Here is a 12,527-nt window from a genome sequence, read left to right as displayed (position 1 = left end):
GTTTAACTTTTTGAGGAACAGCTGAACTGTTTCCATGAAGAGTTGTACTATTTTATATTCCTACCAGCAACATGTGAAGGTACCATTTTCCCTACCTCTTTGCCAACACTTGTTATTTCAACTTTTTATTCTAGCCTTCCTTGTGGGCAAGAAGTAGTATCTTATTGCAGTTTTTGATTTACATTTCCTTAATAACCAATGATGTTGAGCATATTTTTCATGTTCTTGTTGACCATTTGTATATCTTCTTTGGAAGAGTAGCTCTTCCTTTTCTTCTTTCCCAAGTTTTTATTTAAATTCCAGCTAGTTAACATACAGTGCAATATTAGTTTCAGGTGTAGAATTTAGTAATTCATTACTTACATACAATGCCTGGTACTCATTACAACAAGTGCATTCCTTAATGCCCATCACCTATTTAACTCACCCCCCCACCTCCCTTCTGGCAATCTTCAGTTTGTTCTCTCTGTTTCTTGGTTTGCCTCTCTCTCTCTCTCTCTCTCTGATTTGCCTATCCCTATGTTCATTGATTTTGTTTCTTACATTCCACATGAGTGAAAGCATATGGTATTTGTCTTGTTCTGACTTATTTTGCTTAGCATAATACTTTCTAGCTCTATTCATGTGATTACTAGTGGCAAGATTTCATCCTTATGGCTGAGTAATTTTCTATTATATATATATATATATACACCACATCTATTTCTGTTATATATGTATATATATAATAGAAATAGAATATATATATTAGAAGAGAATGGAAATATATATATATATATATATATATATATATATATATATATATATATACACACACACACCACATCTTCTTTATCCATTGATTAGTCGATGGATGTTTAGCCTCTTTCCATATTTTGGCTATTATAGATAATGCTATTATAAACATCAGGGTGCATGTATCCTTTCAAATCATTATTTTTGTATCCTTTGGGTCAAAACCTAGTAGTACAATTGCAGGATTGTAGGGTAGTTCTATTTTTAACTTTTTGATTTTTTTTTATGATAGTCAGAGAGAGAGAGAGAGGCAGAGACACAGGCAGAGGGAGAAGCAGGCTCCATGCACCGGGAGCCTGACGTGGGATTCGATCCAGGGTCTCCCGGATCGCGCCCTGGGCGAAAGGCAGGCGCCAAACCGCTGCGCCACCCAGGGATCCCTAATTTTAACTTTTTGAAGAACTTCCATATTATTTTCCAGAGTGGCTGCACACATTTGCATTCCAACTAACAGTGTAAGAGGGTTCCCTTTTCTCTGCATCCTTGCCAACACCTGTTGTTTCCTGCATTGTTAATTTTAGGAATGGAAGAAGATATTTGAAAATGACATATCTGATAAACGGTTAGTATCCAAAATATATAAAGAACTTATAAAACTCAACACACACACACACACACACACACACACACACACAAAATAATCCAGTTGAAAAATGGGCAGCTGATATGAATAAACATTTTTCCAAAGAAGACATACAGATGGCTAGCAGGCACATAAAAAGATGCTCAACATCATAAGGTGAATAGAAATCAAAACAAGTGAGATATAACCTTACACAAGTCAGAATGGCTAAAAAAAGAAGAATGTCTCTTTAAGTCTTTTGTCTAGTTTTTAGAAATTGTGTTGTCTTTTTTGTTGTTGAATTGTAAGAGTTCTAATATATTTTGGATATTAAACTCTTATCATCAGACGTATGAACTGCAAATGTTTTCTCCCATTCTGTGAGTTGTCTTTTTACATTTTATTTTATTTATTTTATTTTATTTTATTGTAAATTTTTTTATTGGAGTTCGATTTGCCAACATATAGTATAATACCCAGTGCTCATCCTGTCAAGTGCCCTCCTCAGTGCCCATCACCCAGTCACCCCATCCTCCCGCCCACCTCCCCTTCCACTACCCCTTGTTCATTTCCCAGAGTTAGGAGTCTTTTTAAAAACTCTATTTCAGGAATGCCTGGGTTGCTCAGTGGTTGAGTGTCTGCCTTCGGCTCAGGGCATGATCCCAGGATCTGGGATCCAGTCCTGCATCAGGCTCCTGGCATGGAGCCTGCTTCTCCCTCTGCCTATGTCTCTGCCTCTCTCTCTCTCTCTCTGTACCTCATGAATAAATAAATGAAACTTTAAAAAATTGTTCTATTTTATTTAAATTCAATTAATTAGCATATAGTATATCATTTGTTTCAGAGTAAAGTTCAGTGATTCATCATTTGTACATAGCACCCAGTACACTTTACATCACATACCCTCCTTGATGCCTATCACCCAGTTACCCCATCCTCCCACCCCTTTCTCCTCCAGCAATCCTGTTTGTTTCCTTGTGACTAAGAGTTTCTTATGGTTTGTCTTCCTCTCTGATTTCATTTTCTTTTATTTTACCCTCCCTTCCTCTATGATCCTCTGTTTTATTTCTTTAACTTCCACATATGAATGTGAACATATGATAATTGTCTTTCTTTGGTTGACTTATTTTGCTTATCTTGATACCCTCTAGTTCTATCCACATCATTGCAAATGGCAAGATTTTATTTTTAATGGCTGAGTAATATTTAATTGTATATATACACCACATCTTTTTTACCCGTTCATCTGTTGATAGACATCTGGGCTTTTTCCATAGTTTGGCTATTGTGGACATTGCCACTATAAACATTTGGATGCAGATGCCCCTTCCAATCATTATATTTGTCTCTTTGGGTTAAATACCTAGTGGTACAATTGTTGGGTCATAGGGTAGCTCTATTTTTAGCTTTTTGAGAGACCTTCATATTGTTTTCCAGACTGGCTGTACAAATGGCCAACAGACACATGAAAAAACCCTCAACATAACTTGGCATGAGGGAAATACAAATCTTTTCACATTCTTGATAATGTTCTTAATAAATATTTTAAATACTTTAAAAAAAGATTTTGTTTATTTATTCATGAGAGAGAGAGAGATACAGGCAAAGGGAGAAGCAGGCTCCATGCAGGGAACCTGATGTGGGACTTGATCCCGGGTCTCCAGGATCACACCCTGGGCTGAAGGCAGCACTAAACCGCTGGGCCACAAGGGCTGCCCTGTTTTTAATATTTTTAAAGTCTAATTTATCTATTTTTTCTTTTGTTTCTCATGTTTTGAGTGTCAAATCTAAGAATGTATTGTCAAGTTCAACATGATAAAGATTCTCAGTATCCATTCCTCTTGTAAGAGTTTTATAGTTTTAGCTCTTATGTTTAGGTTCTTAACTTTTCCTGAGTATATTTTTGCATATGGAATGAAGTAGGGATCCAACTTCATTCTTTGCAAGTAATTATCTAGTTGTTCTAGCACTGTTTGTTGAAGAGATCCTCTTTTATTTCCCTTCTTTAATGATCTTGTCACTCTTCTAAAAAACTAGTTAGCTACAAATGGGTGGGTTTATTTCTGGACTGCCAATTATATTCTGTTGGTTTATAGTTCCACAGTGTCTTGATTACCACTTCATATTAATAAGTTTGAAATTGGGAAATGCAAGCCTTCTAATGTTGTTTTTCTTTCTCCATATTGTTCTTACTATTTAGAGCCTCTTACAATTACATGTGAATTTGAACATTGATTTTTCTATTTATGCAAAAAAGGCCATTGGAATTTCAATAGGGATTGCATTGTTCCTATGGATAGCTTTGTGGGAGTTTGTGATCTTAACAATATTAAATTTTCCAATCCATGAATACGGTATATTTTTGTATTTAATTTAGTCTTCTTTTAGTATGTTTTATAGTTTTCAGTCTATGAACTTCAGTCACTTCTCGGCTAATTTATTTCTAGGACTTTTTTGGAAATTACTGTAAGTGGAATCGTTTTCTTAATTTCGTTTTCAGATTGTTTGTTGCTGATATATAGAAACAGAACTGATTTTTGTGTACTGATATTGTGCTCTGCAACTCTGCTGATTTTTTTTTTGAATTGCAATTTTTTGTGGATTCCTTCGGATTTTCTGTATTAAGAATCATATCATTCTTCTGTATGTAGATGTCCAATTTTCCCAGCACCATTTATTGAAGAGACTGTCTTTCTTCCAATGGATAGTCTTTCCTCCTTTATCGAATATTAGTTGACCATAAAGTTCAGGGTCCACTTCTGGGTTCTCTATTCTGTTCCATTGATCTATGTGTCTGTTTTTGTGCCAGTACCACACTGTCTTGATGACCACAGCTTTGTAGTGCAACCTGAAATCTGGCATTGTGATGCCCCCAGATATGGTTTTCTTTTTTAAAATTCCCCTGGCTATTCGGGGTCTTTTCTGATTCCACACAAATCTTAAAATAATTTGTTCTAACTCTCTGAAGAAAGTCCATGGTATTTTGATAGACAATGCATTAAATGTGTAAATTGCCCTGGCTAACATTGACATTTTCACAATATTAATTCTTCCAATCCATGAGCATGGAATACTTTTCCATCTCTTTGTGTATTCCTCAATTTCTTTCAGAAGTGTTCTATAGTTTTTAGGGTATAGATCCTTTACATCTTTGGTTAGGTTTATTCCTAGGTATCTTATGCTTTTGGGTGCAATTGTAAATGGGATTGACTCCTTAATTTCTCTTTCTTCAGTCTCATTGTTAGTGTATGGAAATGGCACTGATTTCTGGGCATTGATTTTGTATCCTGCCACGCTACCAAATTGCTGTATGAGTTCTAGTAATCTTGGGGTGTTGTGTTTTCGGTTAAAGATGAAAGGGTCAACCAGGAAATTAAGGAAGAATTAAAAAGATTCATGGAAACTAATGAGAATGAAGATACAACCGTTCCAAATCTTTGGGATGCAGCAAAAGCAGTCCTGAGGGGGAAATACATCGCAATACAAGCATCCATCCAAAAACTGGAAAGAACTCAAAAACACAAGCTAACCTCACACCTAAAGGAGCTAGAGACAAAACAGCAAATAGATCCTACACCCAGCAGAAGAAGAGAATTAATAAAGATTCAAGCAGAACTCAACGAAATCGAGACCAGAAGAACTGTGGAACAGATCAACAGAACCAGGAGTTGGTTCTTTGAAGGAATTAATAAGATAGATAAATCATTAGCCAGCCTTATTAAAAAGAAGAGAGAGAAGACTCAAATTAATAAAATCATGAATGAGAAAGGAGAGAGCACTACCAACACCAAGGAAATACAAATGATTTAAAAAACATTATGAACAGCTATACGCCAGTAAATTAGGCAATCTAGAAGAAATGGACGCATTTCTGGAAAACCACAAACTACCAAAACTGGAACTGGAAGAAATAGAAAACCTGAACAGGCCAATAACCAGGGAGGAAATTGAAGCAGTCATCAAAAACCTCCCAAGACACAAAATCCAGGGCCAGATGGCTTCCCTGGGGAATTCTATCAAACGTTTAAAGAAGAAACCATACCTATTCTACTAAAGCTGTTTGGAAAGATAGAAAGTGATGGAGTACTTCCAAATTCTTTCTATGAGGCCAGCATCACCTTAATTCCAAAACCAGACAAAGACCCCACCAAAAAGGAGAATTATAAGTATTTGATATATAGTACAATATTGGTTTCTGGAGTAGATAGATGAATCAACCATTCTTATGTGCCACAAACACTCTTGCTCCATACTTTTGCCAGAATCTAAGACAAGAATAGTCTCTCCTTTCTCCATTCTCACTCAAAAGTAGCCCTTCTAGTTCCTACTTATCCTTTAGATCTCAGCTTAAATGGCACTTGTTATAGGAGGCCTATAGATGAAGCTCCCTTGCTGTGTTTATGCTTCACCCCTGATGACATTTTGTTTTCATTATTTATTAAACTACCTTCCTGGCTACATGGTAAGACAATATTTACCCATCTTGCTCATTGCTGTAACCTCAGGAGGTATTGCAGAAATTGATAAGGACAGTATAATTTGTGATAAGAGGGTAGGAAGGAATGGAAGTCTATAAGAAGATAGTTAAAACTGACATAATTATATGGTTGATCCTAGCCAAATAGTCATACCAGCAGAAAAAATATATATTTGAAGAGTAAATTATGTATGTTTTATAACATATACTGATCCAATTAATAGCCTAAAAGCTGATCTTATTTTCATTTTGTTTATACACATTGCATTATAATCTCTAAATCCTTTCAAATCTATAACTAGCCTCCAGCAATATGATAACAGTGGCCCTCAGTCTTTAACCAAAGAACTAAGGTCATTGACACGTAATCATGTAACTGGATCCCAAGATCTAAGAAAGACCTCCAGAAAGGATGAGGAGGAGACATGAATGCACAAAGGACTTCTAAAAATGCACATAGCAAGACACCAAGATAATTACCTCTGATTGAAGAGGAGATAAAGGCCTTTTCCCTACCCCCTGTGGTAAGTGTACCAAAAAAGCAAGGACATGCATCCGCAGATGAGATAATAAAGATAAAAGCACTGCTCTGAGACCACGAATCGGGTCAGGAGAAAAAGTTCTCTAGAGCATTCAGAGAGATTCCTTTCCAGCCCAGTTGTGTAATGAGGAACATGTTGACCTCTTTTTAAAAAGGATCCTGAGATATGGAAGAAGAAGCCTGAAAGAACTCTTAACTTTTATAATAAATATCACCTCAGGTAATCAGAAATGTCAACAAAATCAGAATTACAGTCTCCTTGCTCCTGGACCAGAATGTGTTCTGGCCCTTGACCTGCTGTCAAGTGTCTGAGACAGAAATTGATGTACTTGAGTAGGGTTTAGATTTATCAGAGCCTGAAGCACTCCTGCTGGAGACCATAACAACAGCAGCAGCAACATTAACACCCACTGAAGGGAGGCCTACATCAACCAATGTCTAAGTGGGAAACAGAAACCATATTACACAACTTCACAGAGAAGATTTAATATAGGAACTGATTAAACAAGTTTTGGAGGACCATAAGGGCATAAAGCAAACACTGAGGTGATACAGAAACAGCATATGCAGAAGGAAGCTTCACCTCCTAGGACTGGAGGAACCAAGACAGAGCTTAATGCTGCTGTAACTGAGAACCCCAGAGAAGGAGGTCCACTGAGCTGGATGAGAGACCTCTGATGGGGGTGTGCTTTCTGGGTAGCTTGGTCTTCCTGTAGTGTGGAGAGACTCCACAGAGCTAGGACTCAGGACTTTGAGGAATAGGCACTGCTCAGTGAGTGCTGCTTCCTTGGAACCTTGGAGGAAAGAGCTCCTACTGAGCTGGGACTCAAGCCTCTGAGTAGGCAACATTTGTTGACACATGCCAGTGTCTCTATGGAGCTAATGAGGTTGCTCCTGCAAGTGTGAGAACTGCAGCCAGCTGCTGTCATTGGACCGAATCACTGCTGCAAAGTTAATGACACAGCATTAGGGCAATGCTGACAGAAGCAGGAAGCAAGTGAAACAGAACAAGTCTCTTCTGCCTCTAGTATTTCAATCTTTCTCTAGGGCCCCGTCTGAGCAGAGACTAACAGAAATCCATCTGCAAAGGTTAATTTATGATTTGCAGAACTCCAGGCCCAGAATTCCAGAGCTGGGGTTGGAGCTGAGAGACAATAGATTAATAATGAGCTAGTTTCTGTCCAAACAACTCAAAACCTCCCCATCTAGACTAGCTCAAGCAGCTATCCAAGCACAGAGGGAAGCAGGAGAATGTGGTGTATTTCCTGGCATGTAGACCCACACAGAAGTTATGCTAGGTAGATTAATTGGCATCACAAGGAATTGGGTGGAGGTTGGATTATAATTTGGACTTGAGTTTTTCCACTTCAATACAGGAAACATAGATGACAGTTTTGTTTTAGTAAGCACACATTTATGGTGCTACCTAATCACCATAATTAGTTTATAATTCAGAAAAATGAAGTATTCTAATGGGTCTCATTCTTCTCATAAGTCTATTATAGCATGAGTACAAGTGTTGAAGGTGGAAAAGGCAGCATGTGGGAGTACACAACAGCAGATCAACTCAGTATCATACCTCCAATAGATTCAGACTCAGATGTAAGAAATCTCAGCCCACAAAAGGCCTGAGGCTTGCTTACTGCCCTCCCAAAGGACAAAGCAAGAACTAATCATGAATTGGTCCTCAAATCTGGCATTGGGTCAATGTAAGGAAACACTGTCCTCAAAACTCAAAAGCCCAGACCCTTTCTTCATCTCATGTTTTCCTAGAGAATGCCAGGTACACTCTCTCGCTGAGCTGCCAACATAGTATGACCCAGCTATGGTGCCTAGCTAATGGGTAGAGCTCTCATCTAAGGAGGCTAACTGGGCTCATTCTAATTGGTGGTGAAGAACTAAGGACTAGTCCTGCCTCTGGACTCTGTTGAGACAGATGAGACAGGCCAAATTTTGATGGCTTTTGATGAAAAGTAACCCCTCCAATCTCCTTTCTTCAAGAAAGGAGGCTCTTCAATTAAATTTAAGAGATAAGATAAGAATCTGCTTCATGCAGTGGAAAATTAAATGTGATGGGCTTCTGCAATCTTATGAATCCCTTTCTTTGTAATAAATGGCTTCCCCTGCCAGATGGACCTCTAAGAACTCCACGTCTGGGGAAATGGCTCAAGTCTCTCATCTCTGTTAAGTAAGTGACAGATATCACTGTACCAGTTTAGTAGCTCTGAAAACAAGGTATTAGTATCTAAATTTGTGTTCTGCTGAGGCCAGTTGCTACCTTTCAAAACGCTTTCAAAAAGATTGCTCTTCCAGACCCACTGGTCAGGTTGGATAGGAGCTGCAGCAGCTTGTTAACAAAGCCCTTTGTCTCTATCATGGACAGTGCCAGAAGGTGGAGTCCATGACAGGCTCTAATATACTTTGGTGGGTAAGTGCATAAGCTCTGGATTCATGGAGCTTTAGTTGAAATCATACCTCTATATCCCACTCATTGTGTAACTTGGATATATCACCTAGCATTTTATAGAGTTACTGGAAAACCAGAGATGAATTGTGGCAGTACTTAGTCCTAGACCTGACATACAAAAGCTTTCATGTTAGCTGGAGGCAGTAGTCAGTGGCGAAAGTGGCATAGCAGTGCACAAATTCCAAAAGTGAGAGATGCTGGTTGGCTGTAGCTCAGTGATTCTCATCCAGAGATGATTTTGCTCTTTCCTCAGTCCCAAGGATATATTTTTTTAAATTTTTATTTATTTATGATAGAGAGAGAGAGAGAGAGAGAGAGAGAGAGAGAAGCAGAAACACAGGCAGAGGGAGAAACAGGCTCCATGCGCCGGGAGCCCGACGTGGGATTCGATCCCGGGTCTCCAGGATCGCGCCCTGGGCCAAAGGCAGGCGCTAAACCGCTGTGCCACCCAGGGATCCCCAGTCCCAAGGATATTTGGCAATGTCTAGAGACATTCTTGTCTGGAGTGATTCTACTGGCACCTAGTTGTTAGAGGCCTAGTTGTTAGAGACTGCTAAATTTACTATGATGCACAGGAAAGCTCCTGCAATAATCTAGCCCAAACGTTAACAATGTCAACGTTGATAAACTCTGGTGTAGTCACACCCAAGGATCAATTCCTAAACTGAAGAAAAAAGAAAGTCAATATAAAATACAAGAATACAACCACCTCATTGGAGCCAAAGGACAGGAATGTGGCTAAGACTTCAGTTCATAAAGCAACCTGCACGGAGGGCAAGCTGGATGCACTACAGGCCCATATCTTATCTCCATCATCCAGACCCCTTATTATCTGCCTGTTGGTGCCGGTGTGGGTCATCTAGTGGAACACTTACAGAAGATCTGCTTGAGTCAGGGAGGCCAAAAGGGTAAGAGCTTGTGGTTGGGGAAACATTTGAAGAAAGTATGAACCTTCCTTGACTGATAGACATAAACAAAGACAAAAAGCAGAGAAATGGGTAAATTGGGAGTTCTAGCAGTTCCTCTCTGTGGTTCTTCAAAGAATTGATAATGTGAAGTTATAGTCAGCCAGTCATAGAAAATGCTGCCTACTGGATGCCTGTGGAATCATGAGTTTGCACTAAGTCACAAGGACTAATTTTAACAGATAACATATAGGGAAGCAAGAGCATGTCATCTCTGTCTCAACTAAGAAAGGCAAATTGATGCTGGTTCCTGCAAACAGAGCCACAAAAAAAGTCTCAAGTATCAAGTCTGCAAAAGGAAATGAATGCATCTGTTATAGAGAAGACAAACTCCAAGCAAGATGGCACTCTGTCAGGGAGGGATGCTCCACTTGGACCTAGAGATCACAGAAAGAAAGATGGGCTACTCACATAGATCTCACAGGAACAGAACCTGACAAGGGCTCCACTGAATAGGGAAGTGATCTGAAAACTAAAATGGACCTGTTTGCATTTGAAGAGGAGGAAAAAAGTTTGGGGACTGAAAAATGACAGGCTCTTGGAAACAGAGAGAATCCACTAAGGTAAGGTAAATGATCCATCTATTAGGAACTCCATTTGGCCTTTCCTGAGCAGGGCTAATCTCACTCATGAGCCTGAGATAAGCAGGTTCTACTCTATATCAGAAATCACCAGAATGGCTTCTCATTTACCCATCCCAGTGCGGCTCCTCACTAGGTCATTTTTAAAGAGTTGAATCCACCTCTCCCCAGCAGCCCCTTTCTGTGTGGTCCCATCATCTTAACCTCCATCTATCCTTTCAGCTAGCCACCACAAACACTACCCTGAGCCAGGCCAGGGTGAGGAGCTGTGACATCTAGATTTTCTTGTCTGCTCCTGTCCTCAATGATCACTCACCAACAGTAATATCTTAAATTTATACAGCACTTGGTATCATTGTCTTCAGTTCTCTTGTTCAATCTTGACAGTACCTCTAAGCTGATTTATTTTCCTCATTACATTCAGAAGGAAACTACAGCTGAAGTAGGTTGAGTGCTCTGGAAGAGTCTGAATTTGAACCCAGATCTTCTCCCTGACCAGTGCAGGGCTTTTTTCACACTACATATGTATTCTCTGTACATCTACACCACACCCTGAAATGCAACGCTCCTTATGCCTTTTCTTTTTATATTCACCATCATGGGTACTGGTATATCCTTAACTGAATTACTAATTTTCTAAGAATATAGATCAAATGAGTTTTGTTTTGTCAAATGAGTAATACACTATTAGTCACTCAATACTCAGTTAAGTATTTTTTTCAAATCCATTACAAAACATAGAAAATATAAAAATTACAAGAAACCAAAGTGAATAACAATAATTGCTTTTCAGGTCACATTGAAAATCTATTAATAATCACACTTAATTATTAGTGGTAGTTTTCAAAGCCTTATTCACTGGAGAATCTCTGAAACCACTATGGATTTCCACATGCAATCTCTAGCAAAAGCTTCAGAAGATAGAAGTTAATTTCTGGAGAAGGAGAAAAGCTTCCTGAGGGCTGCCTTGACCTCCTTGTTTCTCAAAGTATAGATGAGGGGGTTGAGTGTAGGGCTCAATATGGTGTACAGTACACCAGCCAACTTGCTCTTCCCTGGACTATAGCTGGAGACAGGGCTTATGTAGGCATAGAAGACAGCAGTATAATACATACACACCACAATGAGGTGAGAAGAGCAAGTGGAAAAGGCTTTTTTCTTCCCCTCTGCAGTCCGCATTTTTAGGATGCTAGAGATAATAAAGCCGTATGACACAATGGTCATCAGGAAGTTCAATATGCCATAAAAGGCATCAGCTAGGACAATCATGATGCTGTTCACATAGGTGGAGCTACAGGAGAGAAGCAACAGAGGAGGGACCTCACAGAAAAAATGGGTAATGACGTTAGGGCCACAGAAATTTAACCGCAGCATCAGCCCAGTGTGGATGGCTGTGTTGAAGGCACAAAGCACCCATACACCTGTGGCCAGCTTACTGCAGAATGCCATGCTCATTGTCGTGCTGTAGTGCAGAGGGTGGCAGATGGCTGCATACCGGTCATAGGCCATGACCGTGAGGAGGAGCAGCTCGGAGGATGCAGCCCATGTGAGAAAATAGAGCTGGGCCATGCAGGCCCCATAAGAGATAGAGCTCTCCTCTGATACCAGACCCTCCAGTGCTTTGGGCATGATGGAAGAGGTGCAGATAATATCCATAGTAGCCAAGTTGAAGAGAAAAAAGTACATGGGGGTATGGAGCCCAGGGTTGAAGGTGATGGCCAAAATGATGAGGATATTACCTGTGAGGGCCACAGAGTAGAGGGAGAGGAAACAGCTGAATAAGAGCATATGGTATTCTGGGTGCTCTGAAAAGCCCTGCAGGATAAACTCTGTTACTAGCGTCTTGTTACTCATGGTCCTTGGGCTGAGAGGGGTTTCCAGGGCTATCAAGTGAATCTCTACCCACAGATTCATGTGATTTCAGGGCTAAAAAGAGAGATAAGATGTATCCTAAGGTAGGCTGCTACCATTTTTCATTCATATTTTACATCATAGCATGAGCAATATTATACAGATATACTGGGACTTATTAATCAAGAGAAACATATCAATATGACATTAGGCAAAGGGCAAGAACATTTAGCTCATAAAAAGTACAAATGGCCAATTAAATTATAAAGCATCATTCAACCTCAAAGA

General features: G+C 39.4%; 1 protein-coding gene across 1 annotated transcript; it reads right to left on the bottom strand.

Annotated features, from left to right (window-relative positions):
* Positions 1 to 11,315: 11,315 nt before the first annotated feature.
* OR13A1 (olfactory receptor family 13 subfamily A member 1) lies at positions 11,316 to 12,302 on the bottom strand. Its single transcript, XM_072804744.1, has one exon. It carries the CDS (start codon positions 12,300 to 12,302, stop codon positions 11,316 to 11,318), a length of 987 nt encoding a protein of 328 aa, XP_072660845.1.
* Between the last annotated feature and the right edge of the window lie 225 nt (positions 12,303 to 12,527).

Source organism: Canis lupus, chromosome 29 (assembly GCF_048164855.1).
Source record: "Canis lupus baileyi chromosome 29, mCanLup2.hap1, whole genome shotgun sequence".
NCBI lineage: Eukaryota > Metazoa > Chordata > Mammalia > Carnivora > Canidae > Canis > Canis lupus.
The sequence above is the reverse complement of the archived record's forward strand: the minus strand, read 5'-3'. Positions and strand labels throughout refer to the sequence as shown.